General features: G+C 35.6%; 1 protein-coding gene across 4 annotated transcripts in view; it reads right to left on the bottom strand.

The window, feature by feature from the left end:
* Positions 1–23395, bottom strand: part of LOC126820648 (uncharacterized) — a 63870-nt gene extending 40475 nt beyond the window's left edge. Inside the window, exons 1-12 of one of the 4 annotated variants that reach the window (XR_007680050.2) lie at positions 23178–23395; positions 19077–19284; positions 16628–16794; positions 14004–14301; positions 13482–13558; positions 10840–10893; positions 10456–10570; positions 9896–10071; positions 8030–8254; positions 7181–7389; positions 6420–6560; positions 3931–4068 (exon numbers count right to left, since the gene is read on the bottom strand). Coding sequence is in view for 3 of the 4 variants with exons in the window: in XM_050548723.2 (XP_050404680.1) it covers positions 3931–4068; positions 6420–6560; positions 7181–7389; positions 8030–8254; positions 9896–10071; positions 10456–10570; positions 10840–10893; positions 13482–13558; positions 14004–14301; positions 16628–16794; positions 19077–19284; positions 23178–23339 (1970 nt within the window). In the remaining variant the exon portion in view is untranslated. Of the gene's footprint in view, positions 1–3930; positions 4069–6419; positions 6561–7180; positions 7390–8029; positions 8255–9895; positions 10072–10455; positions 10571–10839; positions 10894–13481; positions 13559–14003; positions 14302–16627; positions 16795–19076; positions 19285–22072; positions 22970–23048 lie in introns of those variants that run through there. The other 3 variants (XM_050548723.2, XM_050548727.2, XM_050548724.2) reach the window with 3 other exon arrangements.
* Positions 23396–24359: the final 964 nt, after the last annotated feature.

Here is a 24359-nt window from a genome sequence, read left to right as displayed (position 1 = left end):
GAAAGGAACCAAGCTTTTTGGGTTATAAACATGCATTTCAAGTTTCATCAAAATCAGAAGAAAATTGTGACCTCTAGAGGGTCCACAACATTGATATACCATATTTTTACGCTATTTGAGTACGAGGGGTGGCCATTTTGTCTGTCAGTTTTGGTCCAGTTTTTACGAAATTCGAACTCAACCACCCTTAGGGTGTAATGGTGATATACTAAAATGTTTTTTTAAATCGGATAAAAATTATGACCTCTATAGGGTCCACAACCTTGATATACCATATTTTTACGCTATTTGAGAACGAAGGGTGGCAATTTTGTCTGTCAGTTTTGGGCCGATTTTCACTAAATTCGAACTCCGCCGTCCTTAGGGTGTAACGGTGATATAATACGTTTTTTGTAAATCGGATAAAAATTATGACCTCTTTAGGGTCCACAAGCTAAAAACACGATTTTTCGTACAATCAGGGGCCATAATTCAGGAAGTTACGGTCCGATATGCACGAATATCGTCAGGAATAAAATCTTTGGGTTATAAACTTACATTTTAAGTTTCAACAAAATTGGATAAAAATTGTGACCTCTATAGGGTCCACACCCTTGATATACCATATTTTTACGCTATTTGAGAATGAACGGCGGCCATTTTGTGATTTTTCGTACAAACAGGGGCCATAATCCATGAAGTTTCGATCCGATACATGCCAATGTCGAAAGCAACCCAGATCTTTTGGAGATATACCATATATTTTAAGTTTCGTCAAAATCGGATAAGAATTGTGACCTGTAGAGTGTCCCCAAACAAATTGTGGACGGACAGACGTCTAGACGGACAGGGGCGACGACAATATATGTCCACATGAAAATCTGGGGGTATAAAAACGAAACGAAATATAGATCTGTATTTTAATCAGATTGCAGCAGTGTTCAAAGTAAATATAAATATAACTTTTAAAAAGAAATATCGCCCCAAATGACCGTCACTTCATCACTATCGGCATTTATGCCTTTGGATATATGGCGGGAATTGTCGTCTTCTTTGTTTCATTGCGTCGAAAATAAAAATATATAGTTGAAATCTTCGACAATGTAATATTCCTCTATGTAGCTTGTATCAAATCCTAAAAGTTTTGATTCAATTTGGCTTTCCAAAGTCTAGAATTATTATCCGTAAGTTTTGTTGTATCGTCTGTCGGGAAGCGTGTTCAAGATGGCAGCCAACCACTTGATCTCGGCCGGAGTATACGCATTCTTCGGATCATAACGTTAAGAAAAAAAATAGAAATAATTGATTCCTTCAACATTATCATATTCCGCGATATGTCTGGCAGTAAATCATAAAAAATCTGATTCCATTTCACTCTCCATATCATAAAATTATCAGTCGTAAGTGACAACGTGGAAATAATGGAATAATGCCAAAGATCCTTTGTTGAAACGTATGTTTTTTATTCGATAATTAGCGAATATAACATTCCTTTTCATTGGGTGTTTTATTTTTATTACTCAATCAACATTAATTTAAGAAATAAAAACAATAGAAATCAGTTGATTGATCTGGCCCTTTTGTTCGCTAATGCCGTTGCCAACTATGATGGGTCGGCCAGTTGATTCGCTACCGTAAAATGACAGGTGCGAATTGTTCGCCCTCGTCAAAAATGGGTTAAACAAGCCAAGCATAAATAGATGACACATATTAGTTAATCGCACATTTATTTTTTTTCAATAGTATCAAGAAATAAAACCGATTATCAACTATACACCAAGTTTCATCACTCTCTATCAGATATAATCAAGGTTATTTGGTCCAAAGCATCTACCAATAAAATTGCTTAGCTCTGTTTAGCTTTAGCTCAAAATATTAATCATTGATCTCAGTCAAGACATTCACCTAATGAACATCTACATCAAGTTTAACCCTTTCAATGCTAGACGTAAATCCACTGCCTGTGCTAGACCCTTTTTTTGAGGAAAAAAGGGAGGTTGGAACTGAATGCCAAGCAGTACTTATGGAAGCTTTTATGAAAAATCTTTTTGTCTGTTGGGATGGGCATGAGGTTGGGCTAAGAGGAAAAAATAGAATTTTGGAAATTTGCATAATAATGTAGTCACGTGACGTCATGGCGGCCATTTTGGATTTCTTATTTCTCACTAAAGCTAACACGAAAACGAATTTTTCTCCATGAAATACTTAAAAGATATTGTTTTTTTCACTGGATTTTGATAAAGATATATAAAATGAACAAATATATCAATAGCAGCCATGAGCAATGCCGCCACGAACACGCGCATCACGTCTCCTGCTGCCATGACCACGTGCGGATTGCAATACCTTGTTTTTACTTTCACTTTCATCCCCAAGTCCTATATCATTATCAATATAGTCAGTCAATAGATCTACACGTTCGGGACTCAGGAATTGCCTACGTCTTTTACGATCCAGCAGGTCAGCATTATTATCAACATCAGAATTATTGTCAGAATCTACTGCAGACACAGGGCTATCGTGTTCACATTGGGCTTGTTCATCATGCACGGGAGACATAGCTAGCCATGGGCGGAACGTCGCGCAACAAATCACACACTTCATAATACCAATCACTGTCCTGACTACTATCATTATCAAGTAACTTGAAACGAATTATGTGTATCACCCGCCTCGAAATTGTCCACGTGTTGGTGAGCAAGACGTCATTCACGACTTCGTCGAGAGTGCATCGTCAACATTGTCACTATGCACTCCGCCATTTTACGGTTTGCCGCTTTGAAACACGTGGAAATATGTTCTTGTGTATAGAAAATACAATAGATGGCACTTGCAGTTACGGTACTAATTTTAGCGAGGGCTTTACTGAGTACACGGTAATACCGGGTACGTGCATTTTACCGACATTTTATAATACCCGGTACTACCGGGTATACGCAGTGAAAGGGTTAAACATTCTACCTCAATTAAAAGCAGAGTTGTTATGCTCCAAAGTCTTGACCAATCAAATTGCTCATCGATCCTTAGCCTAAGCCGAAAATTCTTATCATCAAACTTAGTCAAGGTAATGATATAATGAATCTATACTCGGAGATTCATCACTCTCACTTAATCAAAACCAAAGTTATTGGCCCTAAAGCATCAACCAATCAGACTGCTTATCTCTGCTTACCGTAAGCCGACAATGTTTATCATCGAACTCAATCAAGGCATTCACCTAATGAACGCCTACACCAAGTTTGAACATTCTACCTCAACTAGAAGGAGAGTTATTGTGTTACAAAATCTTGGCCAATCAAATTGTTTATCGTTCTGCTTACCCTGAGCAGAAAATGCTCATTATCGAACTTAGTCAAGGTAATGATGTAATGAAACTATACACCAAATTTCATCACTGTCATTTAATTAGAACTAAAGTTATCGTGTCCCAAATCAACCAATCAAATTGCTTATTTCTGCTTACCCTAAGCAGAAAATTCTCATCTTCTAACTCTGAACTCCATCAAGGCATTCGCCTAATAAACACCTACGCCAAGTGTGAACATTCTAGCTCAATTAGAATGAGAGTTATTGTGTTCCAAAGTCTCGAACAATCAAATTGCTTATCGCTCTACTTACCCTGAGCAGAAAATGCTCATTAACAAACTTAGTCAAGGTATTGATGTAATAAAACTATATACCAAATTTCATCACTCTCACTTAATTAGTACTAAAGTTATCGTGTCCCAAAGCATCAACCAATCAAATTGTTTATCTCTGCTTACCCTAGGAGAAAATGCTCATCTCCATACTCCATCAAGGCATTCACCTAATAAACACCTACACCAAGTTTGAACATTCTAGTTCAATTAGAAGGAGAGTTATTGTGTTCGAAAGGCGGGGGACAACAAAAAACTGCAATAGGCAGATTTAGCTCTTGCATAATGCCTGTTTAATATTTTATGTACATACGTGTAGAAAATATGTTCAGCTGAGATACAATCTTTACTAGGATTTGTTGTCAGTAATTTTCCTAACTGTATAATACCTCTTAATAATACAATATTGTTAGATCTTAATAGATTCATTACCAATAATTCTCTTCTCTTACTGAAAATACAAGATGATAAAAAGTAAAACACAATCGATACTAAGCAGAGGATTCATTCACCACATGAGAAAATTATCAATCGAAAGTGGTAGATATAAGTAAATATCCGAAAAACATAAATATGAGTAGAAATTTAGTTAATATTTACCTTAAACTGATGCCAGTCAATGCACAATCATTTCTTAGTGTTATCGAATTGAAAACAATTATATAACATTTCATTTTTCAATACAGAAAGCACCACTATTATCTTTAACATTCTCATCTTATTTTTAGTATAGTTTATCTTTAAGAAGGGCAGCCCAATGATTAAACAAAACCTCCAAATACATCAATAATTATGCCACTATCCGTATTCATATATTCCACAAGTCTTTCATTAGTTTCCCCTATTCACTAAATAAACAGGGCCCTGTTTCTCGAAATCTTAACTAAAGATAAAATCCAAATTTTAGTAGATACTTCAATATTGATTGGCTAAGAACTAAAATCAATCTAATATTATCCAATCAAATTAATAAAATTTGGATTTTATCTTAGTTAAAATTTCATGAAACAGGCCCCAATCCTGTTGTATTTAAAGATGGGTTCCCAGAAAAGTATTTATCGGGTGGTTATTTCCAATAAAAGTATGGTAATTTTGGTATATATGTAAAGTAGAGATATCCAATCTTACTAGAAAAATACTGGATTCCCCCAAAAACACTCATGGAGCGTATACAGGACAAAAATGTAAGGGTTCCCCTAATCAACAGCACGACGATTAGGAATTTCTGCACGCGTGATGTCAAAGGTCACACGCAAACATTGAGCGCTTGATGTACAAGTTGATGAACTTTATGAAGAGTTAGACGTACAACACTTTCTGAGATAAAAATGACGGAAAAAGACGCGGGTAGTGGATAATTCAAGAATTTAATTAGGATTCGATATTTGTAATAAATCGTCTTATGTATGCAATGAATTCTCCTCTGACTTCCAAGAGAGGTAAGCACGTGACGTAAACATGACCTGGTTTGATCAAATTTTTATGGCAGGACATTCCTTCGCAATTACAATGTTTGAGAAGGATTTGAAGCAAAGTTATGACAAATTAATTAGTTTGAATATATTTTTAGTCCATATATACCATTAAATCACCCAGTTTGTACGCGGGAACCCATCATCTTTAATAAGTTATATCCATTTAAAAGTGGACTTCAAATTAACTGAAAAAGCTATCCTACTCAGTATCATTAAATTTTTAAGTTTCATCAAAATCAGATAAAAATTGTGACCTCTAGAGGGTCCACAACCTTCGTATTACACACTTCTACACAATTTGCATACAAAGAGCGGCCATTTTGTCAGGCAGTTTCATTTTGATTTTCCCGAAATTCGAATTCAAACTTTCATTATGGGTGAATGGTGATGTATTTAAACGGTTTTTAAAATCGGATAAAAATTGTGACGTCTACAGGGACCACAAGCTAAAAACGTGATTTTTTGTTCAATCAAGGGGCATAATTCAGGAAGTTACGATCCGATATGTGCGAATATCGAAAGGAACCAATCTATTTGGGTTATAAACATGCATTTCAAGTTTCATCGAAATCGAATGAAAATTGTGACCTATAGAGGGTCCACAACTTGATATACCTTATTTTTACGCTATTTGAGTAAGAGGGGCGGCCATTTTGTCTGTCAGTTTTGGTCCGATTTTTACTTAATTCAAACCCAACCATCCTTAGGGTCTAATGGTGATATATTCAAACGTCTTTTTTAAATCGGATAAAAATTATCACCTCTATAGGGTCACAAGCTAAAAACGCGATTTTTCATACAATCAGGGGCCATAAATCAGGAAGTTACGGTCTGATATACGTGTGAATATCGAATGGAACCGAGATCATTGGGTTATAAACTTACTATTCAAGTTTCAACAAAATTGGGACCTCTATAGGGTCCACAAGCTAAAAACACTATTTTTCATACAATCAGGGGCCATAATTCAGGAAGTTATGGTCCGATATGCACGAATATTGAAAGGAACTGAGATCTGTTATAAACATACATTTCGAGTATAAACCAACTCGGATAAACGTTGTGACCTCTACAGTGTTCACCAGCTAAAAACGTGATTTTTCGTACAATCAGGGGCCCTAATCCATGAAGTTACAGTCCGATACATGCCAATATCGAAAGGAACGGAGATCTTAGGGTGATAAACCTATATTTCAAGTTTCATTGAAATCGGATAAAAATTGTGACCTGTAGAGTGTTCACAAACAATTGTAGACGGATGGACGGACAAGGGCAACGACAATATACATCCACATGAAAATGTGGGCGTATAAAAAAAAATTGTTACCATGGTAAAGGATCTGTTACAGCTATTTTGGTATTTTCTGTTAAAAGTGTTTCCATGGCTTCCAATAAATAACCAACTGTTTCTTTACATCTGTCACCTGGGCCACCACGTTTTAATGACAGGGCAAAGCCCAGGTAAAATCTAGATGAATATACAAAACAATTATAAAATAAGAAGCTGAATAATTGACATCGTTTTAAAGATACATTATGTAAGATTTAGAAAAAAAACTGTCCGTTCTTGCTATAATAGTTCAAAAATAGATAATGAAATATGAATATATATTACTTTATTCTGCGCCAACATATCACTGTTTGTAGTTTTGACAGGATGTGTACATTGAATTAGCCTCGCTTCTCCATTTTTGAATTAAATTAAATTATTAAATGGCCAAACCGTTCTTATCTGCTTAAAATCGGAGCCATTTGATTGTCTAGGGTCATATAGAGTTAATTATGGCCTTGTCATGTTAATAAATGTCTAATGAATAATTTATATAACATTTAAGGCCCAAAGCAAGATTTAGCTCTTAAATACTGTATCCTTAATATGCCTTCTCAGATTATATTCTGATAATCATTTGAAGGGTATAATAATAGCCCAGATTTTAGCTCTCAGCCAATGAAAAAAACTTGATCCTTTAAATATTTTAGTCTTCGTGATTTGTGGGAGAAGGAAATTGTTGCATGAGCTGTTTACTGGTACAATGTATTTAAATATCTTATAGATTAATGACCAAAAATATTAATAAAGTATCGGACCTAGCCATTTGATGTTGGGGATTCCAGTTAATAGTTATTTCCAATCTCTTGATTGCCTCTTCAAATTCACCTTGCATGACTAGCAGGCGGCCAACATGGAAGTTATGTATTGATTTGGTTTCTTCAAGTGATAAGGCATCAAGATATTTTTGGTAAGCTTGACCTAAGGGAGATTCTTCATTGTTTACTTTATAAGCTGCAACAGCTTCCTGTTAGATAAAAAATAACACATCAATACTTCAGTTTTAAAATTAACATCCATATTAAGATACTATTCAAATACACCAGTTACTCTTAAAATACAAGTATCTTTAACTTGGTGTTGACAGACAATGAAAATTTGCACAGTTTTGTAATGGGAGATATTGTCGTTAACTTATTAAGATGCAAGTCAAAGGAGCCACAGGCCTGACTCAATTTAACATGTTTCAATGAGCCTGTGCTAAAATAAGAAAGATGAATTTCTTCCAACACAAGCAATTAACCTGTGACACCTAGTATTTGGCAGAAAAGGTGATTTTGAGATTATAACTATACATTAAATTTTATTGGTTTTTCAAATAGATCTTCACTATTCTATTTACAAAATGTTTTGCAGATTCAGTTGAAATTTTTGTTTTTTTTATGGATGCTCACAGAAGAAATTTTGACATTTTGTGATATTCTATTTCATTACATACTAAAATATTACAAAATATGTGACATTATGTGACATTACGTTGAAACGGGTTAAAAACAGAAATATAGCTGATTTTCTTCTAAAACGAACAATGTAGCTAAGTCATCAACTAGTATAATATAAAATTAGACCATATTATGTTGTTTCTAATCTTTTAAATTTAATTTTACCTGTGAGATTTTTTTTGAAAACCAGGCATACAGCCCCATCACTTGATCTGCCCTTCCACTTTGACCGGAATCTAAAAGATGATGATATTCTTCATCAATGGCTTTAAGTTGTAGGGAAACAGGAGCAGATGATTCCACACCACGTAATTTACATATAGCAAGGGCTTCTTCTAGTTTGGCACCTTCCTTTGCTTCATTATTGATAGATGGTATGTCTTCAGCGGTCTAAAAACAAGAAGTATTTTATAAAATAGACATGCAACCATGCCCACACAGCATCTATGTCTAGATACAAAGATATCTATAAACAGCAGCTTATTCAATGGGAAAACTTGGAGATTGACCAAATTTGATAAGTAACCTTTTATACCTTCAAGAAATCTGATCGTTATCATGCTCACGAGCTTTTCCAGACATAATATATCTCTGGAACAGCAAGTTCAGGAATGTTGAACACCCATATTTTGCAATGGACAGAGAACAAGCTAATAAAAAGCGATATTTCATACAATCAGGGGCCATATTTCAGAAAGTTATGGTCCGATATGCACACTTATCGAAAGGAACCCAGGTCTTTGGGATATAAATATATATTTTAAGTTTCATCAAAAACAGATAAAAATCGTGACTGTGGTGGTGCCAAGATTCCCCCCTCCCCGATAATTTTGAAAAATAAAATAATTAATACGTTCTACGGTGATCAATCCCACATTCCCACTAAGTCATTGACTTGCATGTTGTAGAGTCCGAGCGATTCCTTACCAAATCCATCCTGCTGTAAACCTACTATAAACAATAACATGTGAACCACTTGAGGAGAGCTTTTTACGATCCTCAAAGTTTTGGGGTATAGGTTCAACTTGGCGAGAATATTCATTCACTTTGATACACTCTGTTCATTTGACACTTTCCTCTCTGGTCAGATAAGCTAATGATTTGGCGACCAGTAGTATCTTGTCAGCTCTTTTAATTTCGACGTTCAGTTCCTGAAATACTGCTAGACTGCATTTCCAGCAGTTTATTTTTCAAAATTTTCTGGGGGTTGGTATTACATACTTTTAAACGATTTGCGTAAGAGGAGCGGCCATTTTGTTGGCAGTTTCCATCCAATTTTCTCGAAATTCGAACTCGTCCGTCATTAGGCTGTAATGGTGATATATTTGAACAGTTTTCAAAATCGGATAAAAATTGTGACCACAAGCTAAAAACATGATTTCTCGTACAATAAGGGGTCATAATCCAGGAAGTTGCAGTCCGATATGCGTGAATGTTGAAATGAACTGAGATCTTTGGGTTATAAACATAAATTTCAAGTTTCATGAAAATCATATAGAAATTGTGACCTGTAGAGTGTCAAAACAAAATGTGAACAGATGTCCTGGGGCGAGAACAATATGCGTCCACATGAAAATGTGGGCGTATAAAAACAGTATGGTTCATCCTATCCGATCCGTATGAATAAAATCCATTAACAACTGTAGACTCTATCACGTTTGGAAAACGCGGCATAAGAGCGGAAAGAAAGGTTGCATAATGGTTAAAATCGATAGGGTTTATCCTTTTATGACCACAATGCTTCACATCAAATTTGAATAAGGTATGTTAAAAACTGTAGTCTTTATCAGAAAGTTTTTTGAAAAAAGAACGCTGAATATCAATAGGATTTACCCTCTGTTGATATGCATGCTTTGCTTCACACCAAATTTGGAATATGTTTAAAACTAAAGCCTCTATTACTTTTATAGTCTAATTGTTGATGGACCAACGAACAAGTGTATGACATAATACGCCCACACTGAAAAGTGAGCATATAGAAATGCATCAATCCCAACACAAGCAATCAACCCTAAATTAAAGATATTCTACCTCTTTCTTTAAGCCTGACATATCTTCTACATAGTACATTTCTTCTAATAACATGGCTAATTGAGAATGTAAGTTGGCATCTTTAGGTTTAAATTTGACAGCAGTGGCATAGTTATGTACAGCTATTTCCAAATAATCTAATGGTGATTCACTGTCATCAAAATGTCTATAAACACCTGTAATTATAAACCATTTATTATTATTACTACATTATAATTGAGTGAAATAAAGGAGGAGTGTACATGCACATAGTTAATGCACAGAATCTCAAAGTGTTTTTATTTGGAAGTTAATACTGACTGAATGTAAATATGGAGAACACAATTTGTTAAAATAAAGAAGGTTATTATAAACTCAGTTGACCTTTAAGTTCTCCTATTATATTTACAAACTCTTATTTGATTCAAGTGATATATTATTCAATAATCATAATTTGATTTTAACTAATAAAGAAAACATCGAAACCATGACAGACTGTATGATCTTCTCAGCCACATTTTGTCCCTAAGAATAATCAGTATTTTAATTGTTAACCAATTTGATTAGTATATTTACATTACCTGGTGTTGGTAGAATATCAAAGTATTTTTCTATATGTTCTTTAGCATTTTTCTCTAATACTATAACATCAGTTTCATCATATATCTGCTGTAAATTCTTCTCCCATTTCCGTGTCTTTATAAAAGATAAAAATATTACAATAACAGAATTAATTATTTATATATTTTTATATCCATATCTATTTTACTTTATACTTTGTCTTCTGATACAAAAAACTTTCAGGCCATTAATTTTAAAGGACAATTGTCTGCTGCATTTCCTCACTATCAACGGGAAAGAAGTATTAGATGCTATAAGTCTCTATAAAGCTATATGATGCAACATGCGATTACCATTACTCTTCACAGGGTATGAATAAAAAGATTTAATGATTTGAAACTTACTTGTATTGAGTGTTTTGATGTAACTGTTGTTGATTTAAATTTATCTTTTACATCCTAAAATTATAAATTTCTCACTCCTCAAAATACATCAATATTGATATCCTTATAAAGCCAAGTATCCTAATGATTTTGGGGGAAAGTTTGTGTGACTGACAAATAAATATCAGAAAAATTAAAAAAACATAGCATTTGCATGTACACTTTGACCTAGAAATGCCAAATCACATATCCATTCGCAAGTTTTAAAACTACTATTCTATGACTCGATTTTGGTGCACTGGTTTTATATCTTCTAGTTAGACAATATTCTTCTAATTTGGGGATTTGGAAGAACCCTGACTCAAAAGGCCATATTAATACAATTTTACATAAGTTTGTATGTACTATAACATATATTACTTTTATAATATTCTGAGGGGATCACCTGACAACTTTTTTTAGAAACTGGTCCACTTGACATGGAATGACCCTGCACAGTTTATTTGAGTAGAGCAAATGAAATGAAATGGGGTTTAACATCCTACTCCAACTGGTTGAGTAGAGTAAATGATTAAATTTTATCAACTTTTGCCATCATCTTCGGAAAAAGTTTTTAAGTCATCACATTAAAACTAGTTTGAATGATTCAATAATGCATATAATGGACGATGATAAATGTATACAAGATAAATAAAGAATATGTATACAAGATGTTGCAACATTCGTATATGAAATGTTTAAGAACAGACATTAAATACCATTTGCTATGTAAGGCCTAATATATACTTTACAAGCATTAGTAATATAATGTAATATATACTGAGCGCCATGGAAAACACATCACTTTTTTTTCCCAAATATTTTATTACTAGGTGGTTTTGTATGTATAATATTATGCAATACTATGAACTATTGTTTCACACAATGCTCCCAAACGCAAAAAATATCGGCCCATGTGCAAAAAAAAAATTGCATGAGATTCACATGAAAAACCCAATATTCACGTGCAGCATTGTGTGTGAGCCCTTTAAAAGCATGTTTTCAACTTAATGTGCAGTACATGAACTGTGAAACGTCAATCTGTCGTAATTTGTTGTTGGACGAGTGAAGGAATCGAGCTAGAGATGCAGAGACTTACTGAAAATCAACAGAATGAAGCCATGGGAATGAGGAATGTCCAGGGCTGGCATGTCTACACGTACTATTGCCAGACACTTCAATTGTCATCAGTCCACTATTGTAAGGTTGGTGAAACGTGTTCGAGTTACTGGATCAACACGTGACTGTCAATGTCCTGGTCCACAATGCGTTACAACCCAGGCTCAAAACCGCTACATCCGGGTCACTCATCTGCGTGACAGATTCCGCCCAGCGACTCGAACAGGTGCAGCAGTCGTCGGAAGACAAGGACCAGTAAGTGTTAACACTGTAAGACGTCGTCTAAGAGAAGTAGGACTCTGTGCACGACGACCTTATGTTCGAGCTATCTTTAGGGATCATCACCGTCAGCAGCGTTTGATATGGGCTCAAGGACACCAGACATGGAGAAGTGTAGACTGGCAAAGTGTGCTCTTCAGTAATGAGAGTCGCTTTCATCTTTATCACGCTGATGGCCGTCAACGTGTGTGGAGACGTCTTGGGGAACGTCTTGCAGACTGCTGCGTCTTCAAAACGAATCGATGGGGTGGGGGAAGTGTAATGGTGTGGGGAGGCTTCACATTTCATCACCGGACCGCCCTACACATTTGCAGGGGTCGTGTTAATGCCGTAGCCTACCGTGATGATGTCTTGCAACCAATTGTTGTTCCGATGTTTCGAGCGCACCCACAACTTCAGCACTTCCAACAGGATAATGCACGTCCGCATACCGCCCGTTTCAGTATGGACTACCTGGCTGCTAACAACATCAATGTCTTGGACTGGCCAGCCATGTCTCCGGACATGGCACCGATAGAACATGTCTGGGATGAGATTGGACGCCGTCTGTATCGGAGACCACAGATGCACACCATTGCTGCTTTAGAAGCTGCTCTTGTCCAAGAATGGAACAATTTGCCCCAGGCCTTCTTTCAAACATTGGTAAATTTCATGCGACGTCGCTGCACAGTGTGCATAAGAGCCCGTGGAGGACACACGCGCTACTGACATCTGTGTCGTACTTTTGGTTTTGACCCCTCTGACTGTGTACCGTTGATTACAGATTAAACATCCATAAGTGTACAAATGTGTTGTTATTGATGTGTTCCCATTTGAACATTGTTCACAATAAGAAGCAAAATAAATAAGATATGTTTACAGGATCATTTTGTTATATGAAAAACTAAGTGATGCGTTTTCCATGGCGCTCAGTATACTTTTAGAAACCTCTATAAACCTTATTCTATGTTCTTGATGTTCTATTATTGTATTGTACTTTGTATTTATGCTTTACCATACCCGTGTATATACCATGCAGTTGTGTAATAAAGCATTATTATTATTATTATTATTATTAAAAGGGTTAATGGTCTACATGTTCCTATATGCTCGTTTTAAAAAGTGTGTATTAATTTGATGATATCTGTATGTCAAACGTATAAAGACCTACCATGAGGCTTGTAAAACATACCTGTTCAGTTATACAGATAATATAAGTCTTCTACAAATGAATATAAATTTCCTACCTCAACTTTTGGTACAATGTTACATTTCTCTAATAATATGGAACCAATTTCTGTGAACTTTTTTGCTTCTGACATTGCTGTAATTATTCAAAGTTTACAGGTAAAGTAAATAAAAGTGATGCAATTTTAACTATTTCATCTGGCTCTGGGAGTTTCATTTCATGGAGTATATTTTGATGTTCTAGTCTCTGCATCATACAGAATTTCTATATCACATTAAATTACCGTGTACTATCTTACTGGAAACCAATTACAGCTGGGGCAACGGGAATACAAGGAGAAAGTGCCATATTCAAGGACACAGTGATTCCAAACATAAGTAAAGGTAAGGATCACATGCTGCAACCCACCCTCATTATACTTCCTATCTTGTATATCAAAGCTGCAACTTTATTGCAATTCTTTTAAATATCAAAAGTTTATAGTCTTCTGTAACAAGTACATGTATTCTGGCTTATGATCATGAACTAGTCTACAATGGTGAACAATTTTTTCAACAAGATAAAAGCAATACAAACTTACTTCCATTTATAAGAGGGATGGACACCATAGCAGACGACATTTTTGAATCCAAATCCTGTGACACAATTTTCCAATCTGGTGGTAAAGGCTGATTGTTTAAAGGATCATATTTTGATGTTTTAGTATATTCTGATATAAGGGGCCCAGAGAATGTATGCATTGGTTCACTATTTTTAATAGTAATAGGTTGATAAAGTGGGTTTAAAGATATTGGACATTCAAATAATAACCCTTGTTGTGAATCAGTAAATTTAACAAATCGTGGAATTTGCTTTCGAACAACTTCAATGGTGTACAACTGAAAATAAAATAAAATTACTTCTAAATTACATGATCTTGCTTGTCTTTGAAACTATTTTGATTTTCATTTCTCATAAAAATATTTTGTTTTCTTCTCTCGTAAAAATGTTTCATAAATTGAACCAGTGTTTGCCATGCAAGATACGCCTACATTTTGCAAGCGATGGATAGAGAACAAGCTAAATCAGAAAACCCTGCGATTTTTCGTACAATCAGACGCCATAATTCAGTAAGTTGTGGTCTGAAATGCGTGAATATTTAAAGGAAGTGAGATTTTTGGGATATAACGTTTATATTATGAAGATATATTTTAAGTTTCATCAAAATCGGACAAAAATTGTGACCTCTAGTGGATCCACAACCTTGGTATTACATACTTTTACACTATTTGTGTTCAAGGAGAAGCCATTTTGTCGGGCAGTTTTGGTCCGATTTTTCCAAAATTCAAACTCAACCATCATCTGGTATAACGATGATATATTTAAATGATTTTTAAAATCAGATAAAAATTGTGACGTCTAGAGGGGTCCACATCCACAAGCTAAAAATGTGATTTTTCGTACAATCGGGGGCCATATTCCCGGAAGTTATGGTCTGATATGCACAAATATTGAAAGGAACTGAAATCTTTGGGATATAAACATATATTTTAAGTTTCATCAAAATCAGATAAAAATCGTGACCTCAAGAGGGTCCACACTCCACAACCTTGGTATTACATACTTTTACACTATTTGCATTCAAGGAGCCGCCATATTGTCAGGGAGTTTCGGTCCGATTTTTTTACGAAATACGAACTCAACCATCATCAGGGTATAACGATGATACCTTTAACAGATTTTTAAAATTGGATAAAAATTGTGACCTCTAGAGGATCCACAAGTTAAAATTGCGATTTTTTTGTACAATCAGGGGACATAATCCAGGAAGTTACTGTCCGATATGTGAAAATATTGAAAGGAACTGAGATTGTTGTGATATTAATACTTGTTTTAAAATTCATCAAAATCGGATCAAAATTGTGACCTCTAGAGGGTCCACAACCTTGATATTACATACTTTAAACACTATTTGCGTACAGGGAGCGGCCATTTTGTCCGGCAGTTTCTGTCTAATTTTCATGAAATTCAAACTCATCCATCCTTATGGTGTAAAGGTGATATATTGGAATGTTTTTTAAATCGGATAAATAGTGTGACCTCTAGAGGGACCACAAGCTAAAAACATAATTTTTCGTAAAATCAGGGGGCCATAATCCATGAAGTTACGGTCTGATACATGCCAATATTGAAAGGAACTGAGACCTTTGGAGATGAAACTATACAGGGTCCACAACCTTGATATACCATATTTTAACACTATTTGCGTACAAGCGGCGGCCATTTTGTCCAGCAATTTTGGTCCGATTTTTACGAAATTTGATCTCAACTTTCCTTACGGTGTAACAGTGATATAATCAAACGTTTTTTTAAATCGGATAATAATTGTGACCTCAAGAGGGACCACAAGCTAAAAAAGGCAATTTTTTGGACAATCAGGGGCCATAATTCAGGAAGTTACGATCCGATATGCGCAAATATCGAAAGAAACCAAGATCTTTAGGTTATAAACATCCATTTCAAGTTTCATCAAAATCAAATTAAAATTGTGACCTCTACAGGGTCCACAACCTTGATATACCATATTTTTACACTATTCGCGTACAAACGGAGGTCATTTTGTCCAGAAATTTTGGTCCAATTTTCACGAAATTCATACTCAACCTTCCTTACGGTGTAACGGTGATATAATCAAACGGTTTTTGAAATCGGATAATAATAGTGACCTTCAGAGGGACCACAAGTTAAAAAAGGCGATTTTTCGGACAATCAGGGGCCATAATTCAGTAAGTTATATTCCGATGGACGCAAATCTCGAAAGGAACCAAGATCTTTGGGTTATAAACATGCATGTCAAGTTTCATCAAAATCGGTTCAAAATTGTGACCTATATAAGGTCCACAAGCTGAAAACGTGATTTTTCAGACAATCAGGGGCCATAATCCATGAAGTTTTGATCCGATACATGCCAATATCGAAAGCAGTCGAGATCTTTTGGGGATAAACCTATTTCAAGTTTCGTCAAAATCGGATAAGAATTGTGACTTGTAGAGAGTTCACAAACTATTGTGGATGGACAGGGACGACAACAATATATGTCCACATGAAAATGTGGGCGTATAAAAATGCTTCATTCTTCAAATGCAACTTCCTTGTGAGAAAATAAATAAGAAAACTGAAGAATAAATAAGAAAACTGAAAAAGTTAGATTCTCAAAAAATCTACCTGCTTATTTGAACCATCTACAGAAGTGACTTCTGTTTGTATAATAGTTTGTCCTATATTAAGACATACAGCTGATGGAGGTTTCTCTCCATTGACTACTACTGCCATTTTAATATCAGGAACTGTTGGTGTTACATACAGCTGGGATACGTCGCATGCAACCAAAACTAAAATTAAAACAAAACTTTTCATAAGTAACATCTGATGAAATATAATTACTTTTTTTTATTTCTAATTTTGGAATGTTTAAATCTCTATTTTGGAATGTTTATGTAGAAGCTTATCTATTTTAGAGTGATTGCTTGATCTGTCCACCAATATATTTGAAACACAAACTTGACCTGTGGCAACTTGGATGTTCACTGTGCATACAACATGGCTAATTTGAGAGATGGACATAATATACCAAAGTTTTTGTTCTTTCAATTCAAAAGTTACCAATGGCAATAATGACATTTATCTAAAGTTTTGTGGTTTGATATACAAGGACAAGTATGTGTGCTTTATTTGATAAACAGGAGAACAAAACTAAAATTAGAAACTGAAAATAATTGGAGAAAAATAATAGGTTTTGTACTAAATTTGTTTCAACAAGGGGTTGGGTGGCCGAATGGTCTAATGTATGTGCTTTAGATCATAAGGTATCATTGAGGCATGGAGGTTTTTCATATTTCTGAAGCAATGGCCTGAGAAATCCCTCTCTAGTCATTGCTGGATTGGCTTCTAATACTTGAGTTTTTGAGAGAGTGTGTCTATTCTTCCCGTTCAATCAAATTTATCCCAAGTACAGTAACATGACAGCCCTTTGTTTAATCTGGGGTCTTCCCTAAAACTTTGGACAGTGATTTAAGCTATTAAAAACGGTGAAAGTATTGTTCGTCTCCAAAAAGTATTGCTTACATTGTCAGGGATGTGCACAGGATTTGCTGAGTGGTGGAAAAAATAGATTCCGAGCGGAGTGAGTAAAAAAATTTTTGGGGGGGAGGGGAGCATGGTCTTTCATGAAAATTCAACCCTTCTTGGTGTATTTTCAGAGCATCTGCTGCCTTTTGTATTTGCTTCAGTGCAAATCAAATTTCCACTTATATATTCAAATTTTTACCAAATTCACTTAATTTTCATCAATGATACAGAGACTCTGCCAGGCAGTAGCAGAATTGAACTGCTACAGCACCACAGCATTTTTTTGTACCGGTACATAAAAAATAAAGTTTCCAAAATTCATTTATTGTCCATATGCTAAACAAAACTAATGTAAGTGGTATTACATATACCATTATAGTTATTATTACTATAGTTTACAATATACTGCAAATTAATTTACTTAAAAAAAAAAGAACTGTTTCAAAGTCAAAAGCCTCTCGTACTTATTATTAGTGATTAGTGAACATAAGTAAAACAGTAGAATTATTTTTTTGTGGCAAGTGTAAATAAAATGGACTGTAAGCCCAGCTGTCTCTAAGTTTTAGTTTAGATTTGGTAGAATTAACGGTAGAATGAATACATTAAAAATTGATCATAAAACCGAAAGTACGACACCATTTACGACATCCAAACCTTTAACTTTGGAGTGCCGTAAATTGGTCTGGGTGACCTATTACGGCAAATATACAAATTTAAAGACCACAACTTCTAAATATAAATAAACAAAATACCAATACTTCTTTCTTTAAACTAATTTGGGATGATAGGGTCTACTACGGCACACAAAAATAAATTATGCCGTGGCAGACATGGTTTGCGTCGGCTTTTACCATGGCTTTGCCGTTTGCCGTGGTAAATTTCGAGCACTGAGTTTGTGTACAGAGAAGGACGAATGGGTTTAAATACGACTGGCCGGCTTTCTTAGATTTTTTCTTTGTGCTGGTCGGCAAAAAATAGTGCCGCCCGGCGAGAGCACAACCCTGCATTCTATCCATTTTGATAGCCTCGTTTTCACACAATTAGTTTTTCTGCAATATTCTGCTATGCACTGGTTAATTGGGTGCAATAAAATCGTGAGTCATGACGTAACGTTATGTAAACATATTTGGTCCAATTTGGAGCTCTGTTTAAAGCGTAATGATACTGTTATGCAGTTAGCTATTGGTTGTTAATTGGACTATTGACCAGTAATAATTTGGAACAGAAATTTGCTTCCATCACAGCAGTGTTAAGTGGGATTAGCTCCAATCAAATGAAACACTGCGATAAGTATGTGAGGGTTTTGATTCCCAGCTTATACGTTACAAGGAGTAGGGTAGCCTCATGGGTTTTCTCTTGGTCGTCCAGTTTCCTCTCACTGCTAAAGACCCTTACACGGAAGGGAATTATTATTGAAATAAAATTGAACCATATGTATGTTAGTCCTGAAATGACCTAGTTTGTGTTGAGTGGACATAAAACCCATCTCTCTCTCTCTCTCTTGTTTAAACAGGTACGACTATAAAGATTAAAATGATTAGTTTACCATTGTATTCAAACACACTGGACATAAATTCTGGACATAAAGTGCCTCTATTGAGCTGTATACCATTAAGCTCTGCAGCTTTAGATGACAAACGATTAGCATGAATAAAATAATATTTAGTTGTTCTTCCATCTTCTGCTGTCACTTCTATTTTGATGTCTGTGACACAACCCTCAAGCAAGGCTACCCTCTTACTCTCATCACAACCCTGTAATAAATATTTTAATATTTCTAAAACTGATAAAATTTCAATCTTTCCTATGTTTTATTAATTTTGCATCAAACATCCATCAAGAACTGTCAGTAGCAATTACTTTGTGCTTCGACTAAAAAGTTATTTTTTAGTTGGGAATATACAATATACAGGATCGAATTAGAGAGTGGGGGGTGCAGGGGGGGGGGGGGGGATAAGTTTACATTTTTTTCACTCACCTTGGTGTCTTTACATTATGCTATGTGGCAATTTGATTGGTTAATCGGTGTAATAACACTGAGGTGTGTAAAAATGTAAAAGACTGATTAATCATATTTTTTGTGTGCGTCTAAATTGCCGAATTCGATAAGTAACTGCCATTTATACCACATGAACAGTTTGTGAGCTGATATTAAAATCTACCAACTGATATTAAAATCAGGCTTTTTTTTTTACAATGTATCATCACAGCAAGTTTCAACATTATTGCTTTAACAGTTAGTCTGGTTTCTTTTGCAGTTTATTTGTTAACCATGATCCTAAAATGGCCATATTTCAAAACTTAATGTAATCTATACATCCCAAACTTTAATATATGAATATGAGTAAACTTTTAAAGGCAATTATTTCATTTTCCAAATTTACTTTAATAGCTAGTCTGTAGTAAATGGTGTGAAAATGACACCATGATTCAAGGGCCATAATTCAGAAAATTACAATTCCATATGCGCAAATATCGAAAGGAACTGAGATCTTTGTGTTATAAACTTACATTTCAAGTTTCAACAAAATCGGATAAAAATTGTGACCTCTATAGGGTCCACAACCTTGATATACCATATTTTTACGCTTTTTGAGAACGAACAGCAGCCATTTTGTTTGTCAATTTTGGGCCGATTTTCACGAAATTCGAACTCAGTCATCCTTAGGGTGTAACGGTGATATAATAATACGTTTTTTTAAATCAGATAAAAATTATGACCTCTATAGGGTCCACAAGCTAAAAACGCGATTTTTCTTAAAATCAGGGGCCATAATTCAGGAAGTTACGGTCCGATATGCGCGAATATCGAAAGAAACTGAGATCTTTGTGTTATAAACTTACATTTCAAGTTTCAACAAAATCGGATGAAAATTGTGACCTCTATAGGGTCCACAACCTTGATATACCATATTTTTACGCTATTTGAGAACGAACGGCAGCCATTTTGTCTGTCAATTTTGGCCCGATTTTCACGAAATTCAAACTCAGTCGTCCTTAGGGTGTAATGGTGATATATTAATACGTTTTTTTAAATCGGATAAAAATTATGACCTCTATAGGGTCCACAAGTTAACCAGTGGCTGCCAGGCAGGATACGCCCACATTTTCCAGAGATGGATAGAGTCCAAGCTAACAAGAAAGTGATTTTTCCTACAATCAATGGCCATAATTCAGAAAATTACAATTCCATATGCGCAAATATCGAAAGGAACTGAGATCTTTGTGTTATAAACTTACATTTCAAGTTTCAACATATTTTTTCGCTATTTGAGAACGAACGGCAGCCATTTTGTCTGTCAATTTTGGGCCGATTTTCACGAAATTCGAACTCAGTCGTCCTTAGGGTGTAACGGTGATATAATAATAAGTTTTTTTAAATCGGATAAAAATTATGACCTCTATAGGGTCCACAAGCTAAAAACTCGATTTTTCATACAATCAGGGGCCATAATTCAGGAAGTTACGGTCCGATAAGCGTGAATATCGAAAGGATCCGAGATCTTTGGGTTATAAACTTACATTTCAAGTTTCAACAAAATCGGATAAAAATTGTGACCTCTATAGGGTCCACAACCTTGATATACCATATTCTTACGCTATTTGAGAACGAACGGCGGCCATTTTGTCTGTAAGTTTTGGGCTGAATTTCACGAAATTCGAACTCAGCCGTCCTTAGGGTGTAACGGTGATATAATAATACGATTTTTTAAATCGGATAAAGATTATGACCTCTATAGGGTCCACAAGCTAAAAACGAAATTTTTCGTACAATCAGCAGGGCAATAATTCAGGAAGTTACGGTCTGATATGCACGATTATCGAAAGGAACTGAGATCTTTGGGTTATAAACTTACATGCCAAGTTTCAACAAAATCGGATAAAAATTGTGACCTCTATAGGGTCCACAAGCTAAAACGTGATTTTTCGTACAAACAGGGGCCATAATCCATGAAGTTTCGATCCGATACATGCCAATATCAAAAGCAGCCAAGATCTTTTGGGGATAAACCTATATTTCAAGTTTCAAAAAAATCGGATAAAAATTGTGACCTCTATAGGGTCCACAAGCTAAAACCGTGATTTTCTGTACAAACTGGGGCCATAATCCATGAAGTTTCGATCCGATACATGCCAATATCAAAAGCAGCCGAGATCTTTTGGAGATAAACCTATATTTCAAGTTTTGTCAAAATCGGATAAGAATTGTGACCTGTAGAGTGTCCACAAACAAATTGTGGACGGACGGACGGACAGGGGCGACGGCATAATATGTCCACATGAAAATGTGGGCGTATAAAATAGCCAAAATAGAAGGGAAAATCCCAAATACTTAATATATGTATGAATATATCTGTGTATAGATGTACATATGATTGCTTTGATTCAATATGCTCCAGTTTTTCAATGCTCAAATTAATAAAAACTGTTATGCATTCAGTAATGAAAGAGGAATGCCTCAATGACGGACACGATCGATCTTGACAAAATCGCCGATCGGTGGACAAACTGGACTTGATGAAATTCAAATAATATATTCACCTCAAAAATATATCAAAGATATAGGTCCATGTAAATGATGTAATTATTATAACTTTCAGAAGTTGTCACAGATTCTCAGTACTTTGTACTTTCTTGCAAATTTTTTAATAAATAACATGAATCCTCATGCGTAGTACTCAATTTTACTCATGTTATAAGTGTTTTTTCTAACCATCAGAATTCTGCAAAATCTTCCCCCAAAGTCCAGGAAATGGCATTTCAGGAACGCTAGATTCAAAGATTTCTTAGGGGGAGCATGCCCCCACCCCCCACCTAGAAAGCTTGCTGTGTCACTCGTATTAGAGGCCTGTGCAAGCAGTTGGTCTCATTTTTCTAAACAACCGCCGAACAAAATCGATATGTACACCCCTGCCATTTCTAATTTAGTTCAAGAGATATTTTTTATGTCCTCCACTAAATCTCATTGCAACCCTTCATAAGAGCATTCAGGAAATCTTTAGGAAATACCCCCACCCGTTTCGAACCATATTTGAAATTTTTCTATGAAGTTAGCTATGTCACAATTAGGCCTACTGGCTGCTACTAAGTAGTAAGTAGCTAGTACTACTACTAGGTTAACTGACATTTAAAGCCAGTACCATTCTGTTTATAAACATACTACATTGTACTAAAATAATGTCTTCCCTTATTTTCAGGCCACAAGCGCAATTGAGGCAGCTCACTTATTTTACTTATGAACAAAAATAGAGAAATATGAATAATCATTAGAAATATGGTTCGGTCAGGGCCATGGATTAAATTTTTTTTAAGCCAGGCAGTGGCTATTGTTACAACGAGCCATCCATCTTAAAAAACTGAATAGTCCTGCTAAAGACTAGTCCTGTGGCTATTGTTACGACCATATGCCCCCCCCCCCCTCGCCACTAATGCAAACCACAAAATCCTGGATCCGGGCGCCTGACTAGGGTTAGGGTTAACCATAGATAATACCGGTATTATCTATTGGTTTACTAACCCTAAACTTTGCCGATGGAGGGCTCTGAAAGCATCATCGTAACAATAGCCTGAGATCTATAATTCTATTGTTACGACGCCACTGCTGACTGCGGCACTGTCTTTTTTTTAATGAGATTTAATGACATACAAATATTCTGTAAGAAGCACCGCCATCACTGGTCAGTGGTTCAAGGGTAAGTTTTTCGATGTCACTTGTTAGAGTAATGCTGTATTCAGTGACGGATTTGTCAAACGCCCTGTTCAATTTTCCAGGCTTCACGCAAAGTTTGTCCAAGTCACAATCGTCCATGTTGAATCCAAGGACGCTTATCAGCGTCGGTTATCTTGTCACAATGCAAGGATATCCAGTCGAAGGGGTCGACTTCCTCCTTTGATTCGGCGATATTCGGTCAGACTACGATTTTTGTCTTCTTACCCATTCGTGCCTACGGTAGACTAATCACCGGAATTCACCGGAAATCATTTACAATCACCGGAATTCACCGGAATTCACTTCGAAAACCCCCGATTCCTCCCACAAAACTCACTTATTTTAAATGTATAATACATTTTGATCTCTCCACAGGCCAGATAAAGGCGCTGTATGTGAATTTATTTGAAAGACTACCGAAATTCATATCATGATTATGATAACGTAGGGCGGAGCTTTTACGGGTTTCCATTTTGACGTCATTTTCGGTCATGCGCAGACATTGGCCTTATTGTTAGACTGAAACCCATAGGCCAGTGTGTGTTTTTTTGTGAAAATACCGTCGTACAGTAAGCTTCTTTTACATAAAATGGAACTGAATGCCATTTTCTATATACGCGTAAGGTTTACCGACCGATGGCAGAAAGCGATATTTACAAAAACTTCGATATAGGAAAGATACGGCAAGTTTACCAGACCCGTAATTTGCCGTTTGCAATTGAAACAAGTGGATGACTGATCCGTGCTCAATGGCCCGAACTAAAATTAAGTGATGTTTATTACGCATTTTACGGTCAAACAGAATTATATATTAATTACGGGACTATTAACACAAAAGATTTTTAAAAATGGCCTATCCTATTTACATTCAACTGCCGACTGGACAGTTCTTTGCGAGGTTGATATATCGTCTGCTATAGCACTGCATGCCACGACCCTACGTACTCGACACAAAACACGGTATACTATGTTGGTCTTTGTTTGAGGCTGTCGACTTGAAAATAATTCCAGCTAATAATACTATAAATAGTATGCAATATGCAAATAAGATTGTTTATGCATGCGTGCTGTTAGCCAATAGCTATTGTAAATTTCCCCGCGTTTAGACGGCTCTTACCA

The sequence above is a fragment of the Patella vulgata genome, chromosome 5 (genome assembly GCF_932274485.2).
Source record: "Patella vulgata chromosome 5, xgPatVulg1.2, whole genome shotgun sequence".
Lineage (NCBI taxonomy): Eukaryota > Metazoa > Mollusca > Gastropoda > Patellidae > Patella > Patella vulgata.
Note: the sequence above shows the minus strand (reverse complement) of the source record. Positions and strands in the feature narration are given on the sequence as shown.